The sequence below is a fragment of the Molossus molossus genome, unplaced genomic scaffold (genome assembly GCF_014108415.1).
Source record: "Molossus molossus isolate mMolMol1 unplaced genomic scaffold, mMolMol1.p scaffold_m16_p_1, whole genome shotgun sequence".
NCBI lineage: Eukaryota > Metazoa > Chordata > Mammalia > Chiroptera > Molossidae > Molossus > Molossus molossus.
This window is the reverse complement of record NW_023425344.1, coordinates 240,877,045-240,897,741: the sequence shown is the minus strand read 5'-3', so window position 1 is coordinate 240,897,741 and position 20,697 is coordinate 240,877,045. Positions and strand designations below refer to the sequence as shown.

Below are 20,697 nucleotides of genomic sequence, written 5' to 3'. Positions count from 1 at the left end.
TTCTGGGCAAAAGGGTTAGCTTGCCGGGACTGCAGCGAGACAGAGGCTGGAACACAAGGACATCTCATAAAACAAATCCGGGTGGGGCGGGGACCAGTGTAATCTCTGTCACGCTCCTTCAGCAACAGACACATTCAAACCACCTAGTCCGCTATCATTCATCAAAAAGCAGCCCTTGCCCTGGCCAGTTTGGCTCAGCAGTTAGAGCGTCGGCCTGCGGTACAGAGAGACCCGGGTTCAGTTCCCGCTAAGGGCACGTACCTCGGTTGCAGTTTGTCCCCGGCCCCGGTTGGTCGTGCGGGTGGCAACCACTCGATGTGTCCCTTCACATCGATGTTTCTCTCTCTCTCTCTTCCTCTCTCTCCCTCCCTCTCTGTCTGAACAACAACAACAAAAAATGCAAAAATGTCCTCGGGTGAGGATAAAAAAAAAAAAAAAAAAAAGCAGCCCTCAGAAGAGGGGGTGGGGAGGGAAGAGATAAACCACAGAACTTACATGCATGTACGCATAACCGATGGACACAGACAGTAAGGCTGGGAACATGGTGGGGAGGAGGGTGTCAATGGGGAAAAAAAGGAGAAACATCTATAACAAAAATAAATTAATAATAATAATCATAATAAAGAAGTAAAATAACTTCCTAGAATAGACATTGCTGTCAGCATCTTCTGCGGGCCGCAGACTATTCCGGGCAGTGTTTTGCAGCAGGAGGCACAAAGGCTGACTTGACTGCCTGCCTCCTGGGGGGAGTGCTCAGGGCTGTGACTCAAGTTCATGAGGATGCAGTGGTGGCCTGAAAGTATAGTTCTCTTGTCCCCACTGTCCCACCGTGCCTCTGGTTGCCACACGACCCTGGGCAGCTCCCTTGGTCTCAGTTTCCTTGTCTGTAAAACAAAGCTGAACCCCTTAGGAGTCCTTGGGTGGGTGAAAAATAATACGAATGCAGCCACTTCAAAAATGGAGGTGGAGCTGCCATTCCAGAGTAACTGCACCTCTTACACCTGAAACCTTTGCAGTATTTGAACTGGGCAAAATAACCTTCGAACTGGCCGAAAGCAACATGGTATTCCAAACCACTGTGCAAAGTTAACAGGGAAGCAGACATTCTGACTCCCAGACTGAAAATTACAGACATTCTTTAGAAGCAGCATCAGCGCGTGCAGCTGAAGATAACTTCGCTTACTTGCACCTTTAGAAGTTCCTTCCTTGACTTATTAACAGCAATAGGAATTCCTTCCTTCTGTTCATGTAATTATTCCCTTTCCCGTTCTCATAAAGACTTTTTAGTCCTAGCCGGTTTGGCTCAGTGGTTAGAGCGTCGGCCCGCGGTCCAGAGAGACCCGGGTTCGGTTCCCGCTAAGGGCACGCACCTCGGTTGTGGTTTGTCCCCGGCCCTGGTTGGTCGTGCGGGTGGCAGCCACTCGATGTGTCCCTTTCACGTCCATGTTTCTCTCTCTCTTCCTCTCTCTCCCTCCCACTCTACCTGAACAAAGGGTGGACAAATGTCCTCAGGTGAGGAAAAAAAAAAAGACTCTCTAATCCGAACATTATTTGGGTTTCTGCCTGAATCAGTGCTTCCCAAATAGCAACTCATTTGGATTCTCTCTGTCTCCTGTCTCTGGCCCTGTGTGTCTGCCTGGCTCCTCTTCCTTCCACAGACCGGCCTCCTCAGCCCCGCAGGCCGCCTGGCAGGCCGGGGCTGCCCTTGAGCACAGAGCTCACCCCCAGGCTCTAGATGCTCAGTGGGCCCACCTCAGTCAATTTCCAGGAAGACTGGTCACAGGTGTATCCAGTGACCTGTAGCCAAAACCATGGCAGCTGCTGGGAGCCCCAGTGCTTCCCAGGAGTTCCACGGCAAGAACAGGGCCGACACCCCTAAATTACCCACCCTGGAAGGAGTCTGAAAGGTCTTGATTTAAATCAGTTCTCAAAGTCGAGTGTGTATCAGAGTCCCCTGGAGGGCTTGTTACACATGGAGCTTGTGGCTCAGCAGGTCTGGGCTGGCAGAGCCTATGCAGCTGCGTGTCTAACACCTCTGACAAGGCTTCCAGTGCGTTGTTGCCCCGAGTGGGGTCCACAGCCGGCCGGCAGGTGAGAAGGGGCCGGAGCCCCGAGTCTGCGCCCAGCGCCCCGACCCCTCTGCGCCACCCGAGTTCGAGAATCACGGCTCTAAAATGTTTCGAAAGGTCAGAATATCTGTCCCCAACCTTGGGGAAATCAGAGATGACCAACGTCCTAGGTTGGTGGTGAATCAGTGTGTTTTCCTGACTAAAACCAACCAACTCCACTTTCTCCGAAGAAAACGAGGGTTCCCCCAGAAAAAGTCCAGCCTCTGTGGTGGGTAAGACGTCTTTTTTCCTGGGGATTTTCATTTCTTCCTGCAGGAGGAGACCGGGTCCGCCTCACGTCGGGGTTCGTTCCTCCGGGCAGATAAACGCGGGGAAAGAAGGGGGACGCGCCTTGCCCCGACTCCCGGCCTTCGCGGCCCCCGCCCCGCCCTGCGGCCGCCGAAGCCTGGCGGATCCACCAATGAAACGCCGAGGAACTCCATGACCTCATCGGCCGGTTCTCTCATTGGCTGCCGCCGCGCCGAGCCCGCCTCTTTCCTCGGAGCTCCAGAGAGCGGCGCAGGCCCCCACGCGCTGGGCTGCAGGCCATGGAGTTCCTCACCCGGTCTGCAAGCCTCGCGGGCTTCTCTTCAAACAACGGACCCTCAGAAGGAAAGTCTGCCCTCTGACAAAGGCTCGAGTGTTCCTTTCAGCCAACCAAAGTCCTGGTTGGCGGCGCTGACCTTAAGTGAGCGTGAGCTGGTGCCATCGTCGTCCCCGTTCCTTTCCTAGGTGCCCAACAGATCATCCTCCTCGCTAACTCTAACCATGCATCGAAATGAGTTTTGTCTGGCTTCTCAGTGGATGGCTTTCTCAAGTCCCACCTCCCTGTGGGATGCTAGAGATCATCCCCCACAGTTAATTAACGTGGGAACTAACTACCGCCCAGGCAGGGGATAGGACTTTCAGGGTTACAGAGCTGCAAATCCGATCCAGGCCTCCTACCTCCCGCCGTCAGTGTGGACACCTCCCTCCGTCCCCAGCTGCTGCCTGAGAGCCAAGAAGGGGGCCACAGCCCAGGGACCTTGGCTTGTGGGAGGCCTCAGGTGCCAATGAGGGGTATCCGGGGTTTCCTCACATTCTAGCAGCTGCTTAGGTTTCACTTTGACAAGACAGAATCGTGGATGGGAGTCCAGCAGCCTCCTGGAGCAATGATCTCATTTTACAAATGAGAAAATTGCAGGGTAGCTGCTAAGTCCGTTGGTGATGGGCAGAGGCAGGACTTGACCCAGGCCTCTAGCTCTTCTCATCCAGTGATGACCTCCAAATGCCGAAGGAAGGGAATGCAATGCCCGCGACTCCCCAGGGAACAGTCCTGCACGGTTATCCTACTGCAAGCAGGCATCCGATTTAGAGTAAGAAAACAATCAGAAGTGTCTGTATGCTTCTCTGGCTGCCCAGCTGGTCAGGTGATCTTTCCTTTGTTGTCATTTACACATATAAGTGAATATTTTGTCGTAAGCCACTCTGTGGCTTTCTGGAGGAAAGTAGGACATGTAAGGCAACAGGAAAGTGTCCTCTGAGTGTGAAAAAACACTCATGAAGATAAGGGATTCTTATCACACACATTTAAACCAAAAACCAACTTGACTGTTGTTACGGGGTCCAAAGCCTAGGGAAGGCCAGCATGCATGGAGATGAGGCGTGGAACTTCACAGAGCAGGTCCAGCCTTGTCCTGGGCAGGGGGACACAGATGTAGGACATGTGGATAGTCTCGGCCCTGGGGAGGTGGTCTCAGGAATGGGACTGAGACAGCCCACAGAGCTCTTCCAGGTGATGACCTTCTTGAGATTTTCCCTGCTCTGGTTTCAAGTCCATGTTCACCAGACAACCTCCTAACAACCATTTCAGCTTTGTATGCATCCTGACACTGGGAACAGGGTCTCTGGGTATGAGATGCTGGGGGCATGGCTTCCATCATACATGAAAGTCGGCATGGGGTGTAAACAGTGTTCTCTGATGGGCGTCATTAGTGGGAATAAGTGGAGCACCCTGGAGTACCCACATGTTTCTGGACTCACAAAGCTGAAGGCCATCCTAGGAACAGACTCTCCTCAAGGGGCCAGCCAGCCCCTCCATCTGTCTCTCCCTCTCAAGTGGCAGCAGCTGGTAAATTAGAAACACCAGCTTCAGTGCTTACACCGAAGTAGCTCAGCAAGGTACCCACTGGTTTATCCCTACAGTGGGAATCATGGTTCTAGGCAGCAGCAGGTGACACTTGGGAAGAAAGTCAGGAGATCTTCAAGCGGGGTGTCGGGGTGGGGGGCACAGAGTTGTCTTAAGTCATCCTCTGAAATCCTGCTCAAAACAATGGCACTGATGCAGCTTTCACAGGTAGCAGCCTTGTTTGTCAAGGCACCTGGGCACTGGAGCTAGAAACCTGGAAGATGGGTCATTCAAATGTGATAGTCACAGCGGGAGTATCACACACCAGAGAAAAGGAAGGAGCCAAAGACAGCTTCGTGCTACAAGGACAAATCCAGGAACATGATAAGCAAAAACACAAGCTACAGAACGGTGCCATCTTTAGAAAGTGTGAAATCAAAGAATATCGTGTGCAGGGGTACGTATTACACTCACATTACAAAGGGTGGCGGAAAGTGAGTTTGGTGGGTGATAAAACTATTTTCTTAAAAAGCAAGGGTATAATAAATACAGAGATCAAGCTGGTGGTTAACACTGGGATAGTCAGTTCCCTGGTGTTCATTTTACTATTTTATTACATAGGCGCCTCTTGATTATATGTTTTTGTATGTATCAAATATTTCATAATTAAAAACCATCCCAAAGCACTGCAGCTGTCATTACTCAAGCCCCAGGCCTGCGAGCTGGGGCCTGGTTTCCACATTTCCCATGAGCACCGCTGCAGCGCCTGCCCACAGGGCCAGCTGCCCGAAGCTCAGGCAGCCAGATGACAGGGCTGCTGCATGGTGAGGTCAAAGGTTAGGAGTGACTGTCCTTTTCTGCTTCGGGATGTCGCCTCCCCCTTAAACCCATCTGCTTCAGTGAGCCGATTCCCAGCTCTCTGTGGGCCTGTCCACTGGGATGCCGAGGCCTGGAGTCCACCTGTCCAGCTCAGCCCCACCACCTTCCTTCTGCTCGTTTGCCATTCGACAAATATTTACTGAGCACCTACTGTGTGCCGGGTGCCGTTCTCAGTGCTGGGATGCGGCAGTGAACAAAACCACACAAAAATCCCTGTCTTCATGGAGCTTACACTCTAGTGAAGGAAGACAGAAAAGAAATACTACATAACAAACGTTAAGTCAGGCGGTGACAAGAAGAAAACCTCAGCAGAGTAGTAAGAGGTGAGGGAGCTGGTCAGAGAGGACCCTCTGAGAAGGTGACCTTGGGCAGAGACCTAAAAGGAGGGAGGGAGACCTGGTGGCTACCTGGGGAAGAGCCTTCCAGGCTGAGGGAGGCACGAGGGCCAAGGCTTTTCCTCTCATGTGTCTCTGGTCCCCTAAGCCCCTCTCCCTCCCCCCCACCCAAGCCAGCGCTCACTCAAGCCCTCTGCCCCTCTGCTCACCTCTTCTTCCACTCTGAGTGTACAGGGGAAAGAGGAACTAGGGGTTTCTAGACCACAGAGGCACCCCCACTTGCACTGACCTTCTTTCTGGGGCTATTGCCGGGCTCCACTGTCCCCCAAAGGCTGCTCTTCTCAAGAAATCAGCCTGGAGCCATTGTTCCCTTGACTCCTTTCCTGCGGGGTTGGGCTACAGGCTGATTTTTCACATCCTTGTCAAGCCTGTAATACCAATACCTGGAAAGAAGATCTTGGCTTAATTACTATTATTAGCACAAATGACATCCTACTCCTGAATTTCCTGAGTGCCACCTGCAGGTAAGCTCACCTGGAAAACAATTTGGGGACCCTCTCCTCATGCAGTCACTTTCTCTGTGCTGTCGTGGGAGCTCCCAGAGCAGCCTGGATGGTGGGTAAGGACCAAACCTTGCAGGTGTGGGAATGAGCCCAGAGACTGAGAGGTCCCGCTCTCTGACACCATACAGTGAAGGCTCAGAAAGTTCTTTCCCTCTGCTGGGTCAGCCTTTGCTCTCAACCTCTATACCCCAGCAACCTCAGCACTCAAGCAAATGGTCTACCGTCTTCTGGTGGGTGTCTGTCACTTCTGTGGTGGCCTGCAGTGAAGGCGGAAGCCTCAAATGTAGTCATAGTTGTATATTTATTATTGTGCTAAATCCTAAAGGAAAACATTTGAAGGCTGATTCTAGGCCTTGGAGATGTCCAGCTTCATTCATTCATTCACTCATTCACTCACTCATTCATTCATTTCTCATTCAATTCCTACACTGTGCCAGGCCCTACACTGGGTGGAAGGGGTACAGACACAGAATGACAGCTCACATTCTTTGAACTCTTAAGGCAGCGGTTCTCAACCTGTGGGTTGTAACCCCTTTGGGGGCCGAATGAGACCCCTTTCCCAGGGGTCGCCTAAGACCATCGGAAAACACATATTTTCGATGGCGATTCATAACAGTAGCAAAATTACAGTTATGAAGTAGCAACGAAAATAATTTTATGGTTGGGGGTCACCACATGAGGAACTGTATTAAAGGGTCGCGGCACTAGGAAGGTTGAGAACCACTGTCTTAAGGTATAACAACACCGTGTTATTGCTTTACCTGCATTTCCTCATGTAAGTCTCAACCAGCTCTACAGGACAGGCTTGTAGCCGAGGCGCTGCAGGAATGGAGGGGTCAAAGCCACTGTCGAGGCAGCACCCGCTGAGTCAGGGTTCCAGCTCCACTGTGCCCTCATGAAACCACAGGCCTTGTCCTAGAACTTGTCAGCTACCTGGGAAGAGAGATGGACACCAATAATTTATACTACAGTGTGCCAACTGAGGCAGTATAAACATTAGTCATTATTACAGCAAAGTTTGCCACGAGAAAGTCCTATCACAGAGGAGATACCACTGCTGTGGGAATCACACAGGGTCGGTCAGATATTGAGTAAGTCTTCTTGGTGACCTTGGGCTGGGTCTCAAAGAATGAACAGGTATTTCCTTCCTGTACCAGAGGAGAGAGAACATTCCAGGCAAACACATGGAGAGACAGATCTCTATGCTGGAGTTGAGGGGACAATAAACAGGTCTGGGTGGACGGGAAATTTCTCCAGTGAAGATTGCTTCTCCTTCCCTCCGTATTCCCTCTTGGTGGAACCAAAGGGTCCCCTGTTGAAATTTTAACATTCTATTTCCCCTTTCCTTGGGCTGTCCACAGCGTCTGAGGTCCATCAGGTCAAACTTGATCACCTCGTTGGCCTTGGGGGGTGCCTGAAGGTTATGATGGTCACATCAGAAGGCATCTCCTGATCTTTTCTCCTCACATCTCTCAATGTCTGAATTTCTGCTTCCTCATTAGTAAACCTGGGTCCACTCCATCTGTTGTTTCTCAGAACAGCCCCAGGCTGCCGAGGGGCTGAGAGATGACCTTGCATGGGAGAGTGCTGGGAAGGCTGGAGGGAGGTGCCTAGAAGGGATGATGCTGATGATGACTTGGTGCTTCCTCACACCTGGTGTTTCAGACTGTCGGCTCTGTCCTCGAATGGATCTGAGCTCCACCAAGGAAGGAATTTTGTCTGTTTAGTGTTCCACTGTATCTCCGCACCTAAAACAGTGCGTAGCACATAGTAGGTGATCACAGCATAGTTACTGAAGAGCTGAAAGACTGCACACTCCCCCAGCTCTGGGTCTCCAGGGCCAAGACGAGGAAACCCACGGGTGACTTTGCATTCTTCTCAGACAGACGGCAAGGGAGCTGGCTGGTTGCCTGGCTCAGTTCAACTCAACAGGCATTTGTGGAGCCCCTCCCTGGCCAGGTGCTGTGTCTGCCTCAGATGGATGACGCTCAGTCCACCTCCAGCCGCGTGGCAGTCAAGGCTGTCAGGGGCAGAGGGGGGCCTACTAAGGGGCACATGCCAACTCAGGCCCAGACGGAGCTACTGGAAACCTGAGAGGTCAGGACAAGCTCAGGCAGGCCTGCCCCTCACACCTGCCCCATACCAGGCCCCAAGCCACCAGCCAGGCCTGTCCGGTGACCTTCCCCCAGGTCGCTGCCCTCTCCAGGCCCTATTCCTGAGGTTCCTCCCTGATCCCACTCCCAGTTTCTCCCTTCCTCCATCCAGTTCTCTCCCCCTCTCCCCCCTGGCCCTCGTCCTGCCCTGACCCCCGAGCCCATGACCCCGACCTTTCTCCCCTCCCTCCACCACCCCGGCTCCCCACCCCTTCCACCTCGGTGTGGACCCCAGCCCTCTGCAGGCCCTGCTCATGGGCCTCCCTCACCCCCCTGACCTCCGGCTCAATGGCCCTTCCCCAGGCCCCGCTCTGGCCCCGCGCTGCGGCTCCGGCCCTGGCCGGCAGGGGCCGCTCCTCGCGCCGCCCGGGGCCCCGCCGCCGCCCGCCTCCCCGCCCCTTGCCCAGCCGGCGCTCCCGTTACGCCGCGGAGCCGGGAGCCGGAGCCCGAGCCCGCGGCGGCGGCGGGAGGCGGCGAGGGGCGCCCGGGCAGCGGCGGCGGGGCCTGCGGGGCCTGCGGGCGGCGGGCGGCCCGGCCAGGCCGCGATGGCATCCAGGAAGGCGGGCTCGCGGCTGGAGACGGAGATCGAGCGCTGCCGCTCCGAGTGCCAGTGGGAGCGGATCCCCGAGCTGGTCAAGCAGCTGTCCGCCAAGCTCATCGCCAACGGTAGGCGCCGGGCGCGCCGCAGGGCTGCGTGGGGAGCCGCGGCCTCCGCCGGTGGGCCGGGCCCCCGGGCGCGGGCAGGGGCGCGGCCGGGCCGCGAGGGCGCCGCGGCGGGGTGTGCGCGGGGCCGGGGCCTGGGGAGCCCGGGGCCCTGGGAGTCACGCGGCGGGGCGTCCAGCAGCGAGGGCTGGTGCCCGGCGCCCCCGGGTCGGGCTTCTGCGCAGTCTGGAGGAGGGGTCTCGGGGAGTGGGCTGCTGTACTGGGGTCCCAGGGGGGCAGGGGCCGGCCTCGGGGTCCTAAGAAGTTGGAGGTGATGGGGGAGGCTGCTCCCGAGGACACGGGTGTGAGTGTGTGGGATTCCAGGGTGTGTGTATGGTGTACTCAGGGAGTCAGGATGTTGAACAGGGTGTTGAACAGAGACCCCTGGGAAATATCGTTTGTAAACATACGGCGTTCAAGGGGCTCCAGGTGGAAGCTCAGGCGTGGGCTGTGCGTGGCGTGGGGGTGGAAGGCAGGCTGAGATGCTTGTCCTGGGGTTCGGAGAGTGGGATGTCCACGCTGTGGACCCAGGGAGGTCAGGTTTAGGAATATAGGGGAAACAGAGTCAGGGGAAAATATTACGGAGAGAGACGGGGATGTGGTGGAAGAATGTTGGGCAGTGGGGTTGGGTAGGTGAGGAGCTTGGTGCTTAGAGTGTCTGAGGGAGCAGCAACCTGGTGCCTGGAGTTAGTCCATGACCCCAGTGACTGAATTGGTACTTGTATCCAATCAAATCTAAATTGTATCCAAAAATCCCACTTCAGAGCATAGCTCCACGTGGCCTTATTTGTTTTGGAAGCAGGTAATGTTGATATTTGCTTGTCTTTTAGTACCCGCCAAATCCATGGGTACCGCGGACTGCAGGGAGGACAGAGGTGTTGTCTTATTTCATCTCTGGCTTCCTGAGGCTGGGTGAGCACCTGCTGGCTGAGCAAACGACTGTAAGGACGAATGAATGAGTGACTCTGCTCTAAGGAAGGACATCCGTACTATTTTCAACCTTCTCACCTCAAACTACCCAGAAATAGAGGGATGTCACATGTCCTCTTCAAGACCAATTCATCTCTGTGCCTTTTATGGTATTCTCGCCTTGAAATAAGGACTTGGTTCTGCACACTCTCAGCCGTGGTGCTGTGCTTTGGGCAGGTTGCTCCTGCGTGAACGCAGGTGTCATGGTCGTGCCAGGGGCGTGGAGGAAGCACAGACCTACCTGGGCTCAGCATGGTGCAAATGCTAACATGACTGACAAGGACTGAATTCTTCTCAGTTAAGTTAGCATTTGAGGAAAGGGTGTTCAGTCCCAGGGGCGCCCATGGCAGCTTGACTGGACCCTCCCTTAGGGCTCCCTGGCTTGTCCTCGTGAATCTCTCCTTACCTGCAGCCTTGTGTCATTTCTCCTCGGAGTTGGACAGTCCTTCTTGGAGTTGGGTTTACTTTGTCGCTTTCCCGCTCTGGGGGCTATAATACTTTCAGGGCAGGCTCATGTTAGGGTGAAATGGGTTCATGTGTGAGCCCCCTGGTGTTTTCCTTCAGAGCCACTTGCTTTCTGCTTTATTTACTCATTCATTCCACTGGGGTTTGTATGCCCACCCGTGCCAGGCACAGACAGGGGTGAACAGCACTGACCAAGCTCTTACTCTCATGTGCTAACCCGCCTTTGAGGAGACAGACACTAAACAAATATGGAAGTTAATAAGCAGGAGAGCTTCTGATAATAAGTAATTTAAAGAAAACAAATGAGTTAATGCAACGGAGAATGATGCGTAGGTGAGGACCGGCAGCTTAAAGCGCAGTGGTCTCTGGAATGAGGGTAGATGGGCTTCTGGTGGCATGGCCCATCGTCCCAAGATGTCTCCCTGTCCAGGGCCTTGTTCCTGTGGCCTAAGCCACAGTCCCTATGGGTCTTGGCGGGGGGGGGGGGGGGGGGGGGGGAGGGGTTGTGTGGGGCACTGTGGTCCATGGGTCTGTGTGCAAGGTTGGTTTTAGGAAACTCATGAGGGATAGATTTCTGCCCCAGAACCCACATGGTGAGCAGTAGCCATTGATGACAAAAGGTCATCCAGACTTGAAAAGGTCAAAGAGATTGTTCAGGAAGATATTTTAAAAAGAGAGAGAGCAAAGAAAAAGATGAATACACACAATTATTGTGGCTGTGCTTTGGCTTCAGAGAAATGTTTGAAGGAGGGTCCTTCCCTTCCTTTGGCTGATAGGGGCTCCCTTGAACGGGTGGTGGGACTTCCTCCTGGCTCCGAGAGCATCAGCTCCCCCTTAGACCCTCTTGGATGCCCTGGACCTCAAGCTTCTGGACAGATTTGGTAAAATTCTCAAGCTGCTTAGAATAGGGAAATGAGTTAGTGCTGTGTTTGTCACACTACGACAGTTACCCTGGAGGCAGCTGTTCTGAGCCTCGGTTTCCTCATCGTAGAATGGGGACTCAAAGCCTAACTTTGCAGGGGTTGTTATGAAGCTCAAAGGAGCTAATGACGGCCCTGGCTGGTTTGGCTCAGCAGTTAGCGCATCAGCCCGAGGACCAAGGAGTTGCGGGTTCGATTCCGTTCAAGGGCATGTACCTCGCTTGAGGTTCATCCCTGGCCCTGGTCGGGGTCATGTGGGAGGCAGCCAATTAATGTGTCTCTCACATCAATGTTTCTCTCTCTCCCTCTCTCCCTTCCTCTCTGTCTGAAGATAAATGGAAAAATAACCTCGAATGAGGATTTTTTTTAAAAAAGGAGCTACTGACTTCCAGAGTTAGCCGCAGAGCCTGACACCTTGTGGGCCATTCATTTCACAGATACTGAGTACTTGCTATGTGCCAGCCACGGTTTTAAGTGCTGGGGATGTATCAGTGAACAAAATAGGCAAAAATAACAAACATCCCCGCCCTTATGAAGTCCACATTCTATTGGAGAGGGGGCAGGGAGACAGATAAATAAACTCATTAAGTAAAATTTACAAGATGCCGGGTGGTGGGAAGTGCTATCGGAAGGATAAAGGGAGGAAGAGGGAAAATGCTCTGGGAGTGGGGGTGGGGGCCCAGGGACAACTAGTGTGAAAAGGGGAGCTGGGGAAGGCTTCACTGGGAAGGCAGCCTCTGAGAGGAGACCTGAGGTGGGGAGAAGCAGGTTCCAGGGAGGGGACTTCAAGGGCAGACGCGGGGCCAGATCACATGGGACCTCTTAGGTCATGGTTAAGGCTTTGACTCTTCGGAGTGAGACGGGAGCCACCGGAGGCTTCAGAGCAGCGGAATCCCTCGTTCTCGGTGCCCCTTGCAGCCGGCCTCCCGGCCCAGCAGCCTTCACTCATGGGAAGGAAGCACGCTGTCCCCTCCACTAGCTCTCACTAGCGGGCACCTTCAGAAGGGGCTGCTCCAGCCTGACTCCTTTGAGATAAATTGGTTCAGACCGTTTTGCCAAGAAAAGGAAGAAAAGGGCAAATGCCAAACTGAAAAGAGAATCCAGACATCCGTTTTCTGCCTCCTACTCCACCATAGTCACCACTTTATTGTATTTTTTAATGTATTTTGTTACTCCTCACCCAAGGATATTTTTTCCATTGATTTCTAGACAAAGTGGAAGGGGTGGGGGAGGAGAAGAGAAAGAGAGAGAGAGAGAGAGAGAGAGAGAAACAGAGAGAAACATTATGTGTGAGAGAGACATCGATTGGTTGCCTCCTGCGCATGCCCCGACCAGGGCAGGGGATCAAACCTGCAACCCAGGTATGGGCCCTTGACCAGGAATCGAACCTGTGACGCTTTGGTGTGCGGGCCGATGCTCAACCACTGAGCAATGCCAGCCAGGGCCACAGTCCCCACTTTAATTTCTCCATCGCAAAAACCTTAAAAACGTGGCAGCGATAAGCCCTGGCCTGTGAGTCCCAGCAAGAGAGTAGCCACACAAGATAAGGGTGGGAGAAAATGCCACTCCGGTCTAGGGTCTTGCTGTCGGAGGTGTGGTCTGGGGATTGGCAGAGGGGGCACCATCGGAGAGCATGTGAGGAATGCAGACTCTCAGGCCCCACCCCGGACCTACAGGGTCAGACTCTGCATCTTAACAGGGTGTCCAGGGAATTAACTCATGGGCACAGGCAGTGTGAGATGCCCTGGCCTGGAGCTGAGGTGGCAGCCTGAGGGGTTAGGATACAGATGGGGAACATCAGCTTCTTGTTGGCTCACAGGTAAGTCCTGGTTCCAGGGGGCAGTCTCAGCTGCCCTCTCTCCCCAGAGTGTCACCCTCCAGCCTCCCAGTGGCGGGTTCACACTGTGTGAGGAAGTGCAGTGACCCGGCCCCTGGCCCTCAATTCAGACACTGCCTGCAGCTGCTGGGTGACCTCGAGCCAGGCCCTCTGAGAACTCGCGTTTCCTCATCGGTAAGATACGGTCATCACGCCTACACCATTAGAGTGGCTGTGAGGGTGTACACCTTGGTACATGGGAGAGGCTGCTCTTCACTGTCCCACGTCCTGGATTTCACCTGGTTGGGAAAAGGGAGAGCAGGAGACCTAGAAAGGACACACCGAGCTTGTGCCTGGTCAGGACTCCACATGTGTCCATGACAGGAACAGGCGTTTGGGAGGCCTGTGTCAGCCCCAAAGGACAGCCACTCCCTTCCGAAGGCGGTGTCAGCTCCCCTCCCTTCCCCAGTGGTTAATCTGCTTAGGCACAAGCTCAGCTGTTGAGCACACTTAGAGCAGTCCAGCTCCAGATGTAGTTTCTCCTTTAAGGGATTATCACCCTTCTGATTAGGTGTGATTTTGAGACATTTTAATTAGGGAAATGGTGCCCGAAACAAAGATTATTTCTGGGGTAAAGTTTGGTTACGGAATGTATTTAGACCATCGAGTAGGCGTAAAGTTCTTGGATTTGCCAAGAGCTGATACTCACGATGGCATTGTTGCCTCCAGCCCATGGCTTCCCCTTCTGGAGGGGGCTGGGCTCCTGGACCCGTCTCTGGTCTCACTCAGACCTCTGGAGCCTTCCCAAAGCGGGGGCAGTCAGTGGTGGGCCAGCCCCAGGGTCTCCCTTGGAAAAAAGGCCCAAGTTGAACTGAGAGTCTGTTGTGTGGTGAGGAGGTGGCGCTGTTGTTTAGAATGACTTCTTTGGACACTCCCAGGGTGCAGCAGTCTCCTGGGAGTCCACCTGCCCTCAGACAGTAGGGAAGGACACCAGGACCTTGGTGCCCTCCATCCTGACCTTCCCAGAGCAGCCACCCTGCTGTCAAATCTCTGTCCTGTTGTCCTTGAAGGACATGCTTTTGTGGCAGACAATAGGTCCTGAGTTTTTATTCAGAACATTCACTAATCCGACAATAACACATGCATAGCTGTCAGTTAGGCAGTGGAGCTTGTGGTCACTGTAGTCAGGACAGAAGGACCATGACCTTGTGGCTGCACACCGTGGGGCCAGGGGTACTCAGTTTTCCCCTGGCCTCCTGCTTGGAGGACTTTCAGGCTCTGAGTGGGAGGGAGGAGGATTTCCGACATTCACTCCCTTGATCAGCCAACCTTCCCAGCACATCCGCCCGTCACCCTGGCCGGTAGGGCCTCCTGGACCCTCTCGCTCACCTTGTGCACTGTCTTTCCACCTGTGCGCGTGCCCTTCGGCTCTGCAGGCCTCTCTGCAGGTCAGGAGCCTGCCGGCCTGCCCAGGTCCGGTGCACATCCCTCCCAGCCGTCCTCCCTTCACAGAAAAGGTTGTTGGCCTCAAAGAAGATGTTGTCAGAACCAGATGGGACTTGAGAGATCACACTGTACAGCAGTTTCCAAACTCCTGTGGAGCAATCCCTCTGGGAACACGCTTTGGGGTCCTGGTGGCTGGGTGGGCAGGACTCATTCACTGGAGCTGTGACATTTTTTCCATAAAGTTTCCTTTGAAGGGATGGCTAATATGCTTTAAAAACACACTTGAAACCCCCTGATCTAGTCCAACCTTCCCATTTTATAAATGAGAAAACAGGCTCAGAGAGGGAGGCGGCGTCTTTAAAGCTACCAGCTAGTGAGTGGCAGAACAGAGTGGGTCAGAGCATCCAGTTGTTTCAGCGTGCGGCGTGGTTGTGGTTTCCTAACCAAGAGAGTACTTCACCTTGAGAAACCCCAGTTATACGGGGTGACACACATCCACAACCCCTCTTCTGAAACCCTCGGGGCCACATGTTTCAGCTCTGGCCGGTGTGGCTCAGTTGATTGGGTGTCATCCCATGCACCAAAAGGTTGCCAGTTCTATTCCCGGTCAGGGCATGTGCAAGGCAGCCGTTCGATGTTTCTCTCCCCACTCCCGTCTCTCTCTCTCTCTCCCCCTCCCTCCCCCCTCCCTTCCTCTCTCTCTAAATCTCAATTTTAAAAAATTTAAAAAAAGAATGCAGAAATTTTCAGAATATGGTATATATGCTGGCCATTGTGTGACACCCCAGTGGGGTCAAGGGCAGCCCATCATAATAAAACACATCAGTATTTCTGCATCAAACATATGAACAGTTATTGCAAAAGGGATAAATAGACTATAAAGAGCATCATGTTGGTCCTGTTGAGATTTTGCTGCCCAGTAAGTTAACAGCAACAAAAACCAGCTTTGGTTTTCAGAGGATTCGCGATTTCAGAAATATAAGGACTGTGAACCTGCTGTAATAGTGCCAACCTTGTAGGGTGGTTGTGAGGACCACGTGAAAAGCAAAGACAACGAAAAGCCACCTGGACGTGCTTAGCATGTTGCTGTCTGCACAGAGGGAGCCCTCAGCAGAATCGGCTGCGTCTCCTGGGGTGAGTGATGTCTCCCATTTCCAGTGCAGGGCTGTTTCCACTCCCCACGTCTCCTGCCTGGGCGTGTGCCTGTCTCTCTAAAGTGGTCAGCCTCTAAAGGGGATCGTGGTTCTGCTTTAATGAGCCCTGAGGCTCCAGCCCATAGTTGGAGTGCTGTGTTGCACGAGGGGAAGCCTCTGAGCAGTTGGAACAGGCCTCAGGAAGTAAGGCGGAGGGCCTTCCAGAGTCCAGTGAGGGCCAGAGTACAAGGGATGACTTTACCCTTGAGAAGTGGTGTCCTGCAAGGACTGGTGTTTACCTTCGGGGCTGCTGGCATCAAGTGACTTTCTGCCAGCCAGAGGCCCCCTGGTTGTCAACCCCGCATTCTCCACCTCACCTGTCTTCCTCCTTCCTGCAGGTGCTGGAATTTGTTCAACTCTCAGCTGGGCCAGGTGCCCTGTACCATATGCTTCACTGGAGGTGGGCCCTGGCCCCAGTGGGCCCACCCTCCTTGCCTGTGATTGGTTGAGGCATGAGCATGTGACTTAGTTCTAGCCAATGAAACATCAAGGACATTTGCTGGGGTGAGGGGTGGATCCTGGAAAAAATTTTGTCATGCTTAAGAGTGATATATACATGTTTAAGAAGGAAGGAGAAAGGTCTCTCTGTTTCCCCTGGAAATTGTTCATGTTTTTGAGGCCTGGAGCTGCAGCCATCTTGAGGGCACCTGGCCCAGGGTGAGGCTGACCCCAGGGAGAGTGACAGCACAGAGACAAGAACACGGCCCCCAGGCCTGGCTGTTTTGGTTCAGTGGTTAGAGCTTCGGCCTGCGGTCCAGAGAGACCCAAGTTCGGTTCCCACCAAGGGCACGTACTCAGTTGCAGTTTGTCCCTGGCCCTGGTTGGGTCGTGCGGTTGGCAACCACTCGATATGTCCCTTTCACGTCGATGTTTCTCTCTCTCTCTCTCCCTCCCACTCTATCTGAACAAAATATTGAAAAATGTCCTCGGGTGAAGATAAAAAAAAAAAAAAAAAGAACACGGTCTCTCATTACATTGCTGATCTTCCCTGGACTTCCTGCTAGGAGAGATAAGTGTCTTCTTGTTGAAGCCACCTTGAGTCAAGTGTTTGGCCATTATTTCCTGCTGAAGCCATTGTAACTGGTACACCTCTTTCCGTACCCAGAGCACCCCCTGCTGCTGGCCAGCTTTGCACTGGGCACCCCGTCAGGGATGGCCTTTGCTCCTGATTCACACTGATCTCTCGTGGGTGGATCCCTGCCCCTCTGGGTGACCTCATGCTTGGCAGATGCTGGAGGATTGCATGCCTTTGACTTGTGTGAAAGCCAGTGTTTCCCATCCGAGAAGCCAGAAAGAGGCGAGAGGTTTTTTTTGAGATGTCTCAGAACCATCCCATCTGCCACCAAGACAAGAATGAGCAGTGTTGGGCAGCTGGATTAGGTTGGTGCCACATAAAATGTCAGGAGAAGCTACAAGCCATCGGAAGCCTCGTGGTGTGGCTGCAGCCCCTGCCGCCCTCTGTGTTTGTCTCTCCCTGTGCGTCAAGTGTGGCGTTGGTGGAGGTGCCACGACTAGGCAGAGCAGATGTTCTGGGTGCTCTCAGAGGCCTGCCCAACCTGCAGTCAGAATCCCCGGGCGTTTCCCCTCCCAGTGCCCTTGTGCACATCACTTGATCCTCTGAAACCTTAGTTTCCTGACTTCGCCGGTGTTAACATAGTGCCAATGGGGAAGAGCTTCTGCACTGCACTGGATTCTGGACGTGAACTTTCACGTGGCTCCCAGTCAGTCATCACAGCAACTGCATGAACAGTGGGGCAGACTGAGCCCTGGAGATGCTCACTGAGCCGGATTCTCGCCCACTTCTCACTCTAGTTCCATTTTCTTCCCATTTCACTCATGTTTTTCTAACTTGCTCGATCACAGAAGCACCAAACTGGCTTGTTAGGACCCAGACTGCCCCTCTTCCAGATGCAGCAGGTCTGGGAAGGTGATGCCGTTGCTGCTGGTCATGGATGTGCTCTGTGTAGCACTGGCCTTGGGGAGCCTGGACATTATGGATTCACAGACCTCTCCTCTGGAATGGTGATTCCCTAGGTCCCAGGTGGGGGCTGGAAATCTGCATTTTAAAATCGAGCCTCAGGTGTGATCAGGCAGGTCTGGAAGCCCCTGGCCTCAACCTCAATCCTTAGCATTTAATGAGCACCTCTAATGAGGGGGGACCTGCAGCCAAAGAAATAGAGCAAACAGGCAACCTGCCACAGGAGGCTTACAGCGCAGGGCAGTTGCCCAACCTCTGGGCAGCTGAGTCACCTGGGCTGGTCAGCAACTCAGATTCCCAGGCTGGGCCCGAGCTTCTGCCTCAGGAGGTCTTAATGGGGTTGGGTTCAGGAAGCAGGATTGATTGTTAACTAGCACCCAGGTGATTCTGGCGCAAGGAGTTTCAGGACCAGACTTTGGCCACGAATGTCCGGGGGGGTAGGACAGAGGTCGCTCTGCACACCCTGCAGCCTGAAGAAAACAATGGCAGCAAGGTGCACTTGGTTACTGGGGGCTTGAGGGCAGGGTGGGCTCGTGTGGCAATAGGTAAGGCCTGGCAGAGACGCAGGAGGAAGATCTCGGGCAGAGCGTAGCTTTGGGTCAGCAGTTCTCAACCTGTGGGTCACTCACCCCATCCCAATTAACAGGCCCCTCCCTCCATCCAAAAGTAACTGCTACCCTGACTTTTTAAAAAAAATTTTTTCTTTATTGATTTTAGAGAGAGAGGAAGGGAGAGGGAGAGATAGAAACATCAATGACAGAGAACATCGACTGGCTGCCTCCTGCATGCTCCCCCTGGGGATCGGGCCCACAACCTGGGCATGTGCCCTGACTGGGGAATCAAACTGGTGACCTCTTGGTGCATGGGTCAATGCTCAACCAGTGAGCCACACCGGCTGGGCTACCCTGACTTATAGGAATTGCTTCATTCCATTTCCATATGGCTCAACCATGCTGGTATGCACCCCTACACTACAGTTTAGTCTTACCCACATTTTTTTTTTCTTACTTGATGAATCTTTAAAATCTCTCTTCATCTACAGCAGCCGTGCTCAACCTGTGGGTCGCAACCCCTTTGGGGGTTGAACGACCCTTTCACAGGGGTCGCCTAAGACATAGCAGTAGCAAAATTACAGTTATGAAGTAGCAATGAAAATAATTTTATGGTTGGGGGTCCCCACATGAGGAACTGTATTAAAAGGTCACGGCATTAGGAAGGCTGAGAACCACTGCTTTGGGGTGACTGACCCATCTTAGTTGGCCTGAGACTTACCTGGTTTTAACACTGAAAGGAAGTCCCATGTCCTGGGGACACCCTCAGTCCTGGACGGCAGGCTAGACGGATGCAGGTATTTTAGTAGAGGGGAAAGAAACCCTGGAGCAGGAGAAGGCAGTGTGCTCGGCCATGTTAGACCTGGGTTCGATCCCGTCTGCCACTTGCTCGGCTCGTCTTGGGTGCATTATTTATCTTCTCCGAGCTGCGCGGTTCTGAGGAGTAAGTGAGATAATGCAGTTTCCAGCCCAGCTTATCAGAAGCAGCCTTGAATCAGGAGTATTGTGTGTGGAAGGAGGGCCCAGATACTCAGTCCTTCACAGGGAGAGAGGAAGCAGGCAGGATAACAATAAGAACAAGGACAGCAAAGATGTGCTGTTGGGGGGAGGTGGGGTGGGTTTCCTGTTGTACTGAACTGTGACTGAGGCCTGAAGCTGATGACATGGTATCAGCTGGGTCACAGAACTAGTAAATGCACAACCAGGGCTTCGGCCCGGTAGTGAGCCAGGGCTGGGATGTGGGGTGCCGTGGTGTGTGATGGGGACACAAAGATGAATGAGGCCAGTTGGCTGTCAGCAACATGAGGTAGGGATAGTTTTACTCTTTTGTTCATTGCTAAATCTCAAGCACCAAAAACATGTAATTATTAAATGAAAAACTTGGTCTCCGCCCTTGAGTTGAGTTGGCTTCATTCACTCATCAAATAGCTAGTGAGCACCTGCTCTGTGCCAGCCCCCGCCCTGAGGACCTGGCAGGCAGAGATCACTAAGATCATCCTTGTGCTCAAGTCTGGTACATAGAGACGTGGCATGCACGTGGTCAGGGCTGGAGCGGTGGAGGGATGAGGGCTATGGAGGCCCATGGGAGGAAGTGCCCAGCCAGGGCGTGGTCCCACATCTAAGAGTCTTGGTGTCATCCTGAGGGTGACTATTGGGGCTCTGGGTGAATACTGGCTGATGAATTGCTGTTTGGGCTGACTGACTGCCTGTGACCTTCTCTTCTTGTTTTTCCTGCAACTGCAGGGTAGACACTTGCTGAGTGGTCCTTTCTGGGGCAGAGTTCTGGGTTCCCCTGCTTCCCTTTCTTGTCTCTCTTCTCTCCTGACCTACGGCTGGCTCAGCCCCTTTGCTGTGAGCCTGGCCCCCTTGAGGACATGCTGTCCTTGGCTTTGCAGAGTCAATGCCTAACAAGTAGCTGTGTTTTCTCTCAAGTCAGCCAGCCTTGGAGGAGTGCTCAGCCAGCGAGGGGATGCTGGCGGGGATCTGCAGTAAATGCCACTGTTCTGTCCCTGGCCCGCCAGGCCAAGGGAGTCAGTCTCCACTGAGTCTTTGGCCTGGAGGCCTGGGAAAGTAGGTGTCCCAGGCCCTTCGCAGCTGCCCCACTCCCTGTGGTAGCCCTCTCCCTGCCCCTGCCCCTGCCCCACCAGACACACCGATGGTGTCCAGTCTCCCTCTGCCTGGAATCTCACTTGGAGAAATTCCTCAGGCCCAGCTCAGACTGCACTTGCTTCTGACACCCTTCTGAGTGTTCCTGGTGGTCTTTCCACAGCACCATGTGAGGGCTCAGTGGTACCTATCTCCTCTCAGCCATCCCTCTTGAGGGCAGAGTCTGTTTGTTGATGGGGTGGGTGTGCATTTAACTTGTCCGTGACTTCCCGAAGGAGCCATTTCCAAGCCTTCTGGGCTGGCCTGATAGCATGCCCCCTGCCCGTCAGAGTCACTTCCTGCACTTCTGAGCGCTGGGGACCAGCCAAACCAACCGCAAGCTGATGACTTTCCAGTTGCCTTATCT

General features: G+C 53.7%; 1 protein-coding gene and 1 long non-coding RNA gene across 7 annotated transcripts in view; one reads left to right on the top strand and one right to left on the bottom strand.

Moving 5' to 3' along the window:
- Window positions 1-5,724: 5,724 nt before the first annotated feature.
- LOC118631706 lies at window positions 5,725-18,975 on the bottom strand. Its single transcript, XR_004959889.1, has 4 exons — window positions 18,907-18,975; window positions 6,754-6,925; window positions 5,964-6,249; window positions 5,725-5,872 (listed from the first exon to the last, which is right to left on the bottom strand). It is a non-coding gene; the product is annotated as an uncharacterized LOC118631706 (long non-coding RNA).
- Window positions 8,685-20,697, top strand: part of TTC7B (tetratricopeptide repeat domain 7B) — a 236,332-nt gene continuing 224,319 nt past the window's right edge. For all 6 annotated transcript variants that reach the window (XM_036264184.1, XM_036264171.1, XM_036264177.1 and 3 more), the window contains exon 1: window positions 8,685-8,811. In XM_036264184.1, coding sequence (XP_036120077.1) covers window positions 8,691-8,811 — 121 coding nt within the window. In that variant the 5' untranslated portion in view covers window positions 8,685-8,690. The remainder of the gene's footprint in view (window positions 8,812-20,697) is intronic.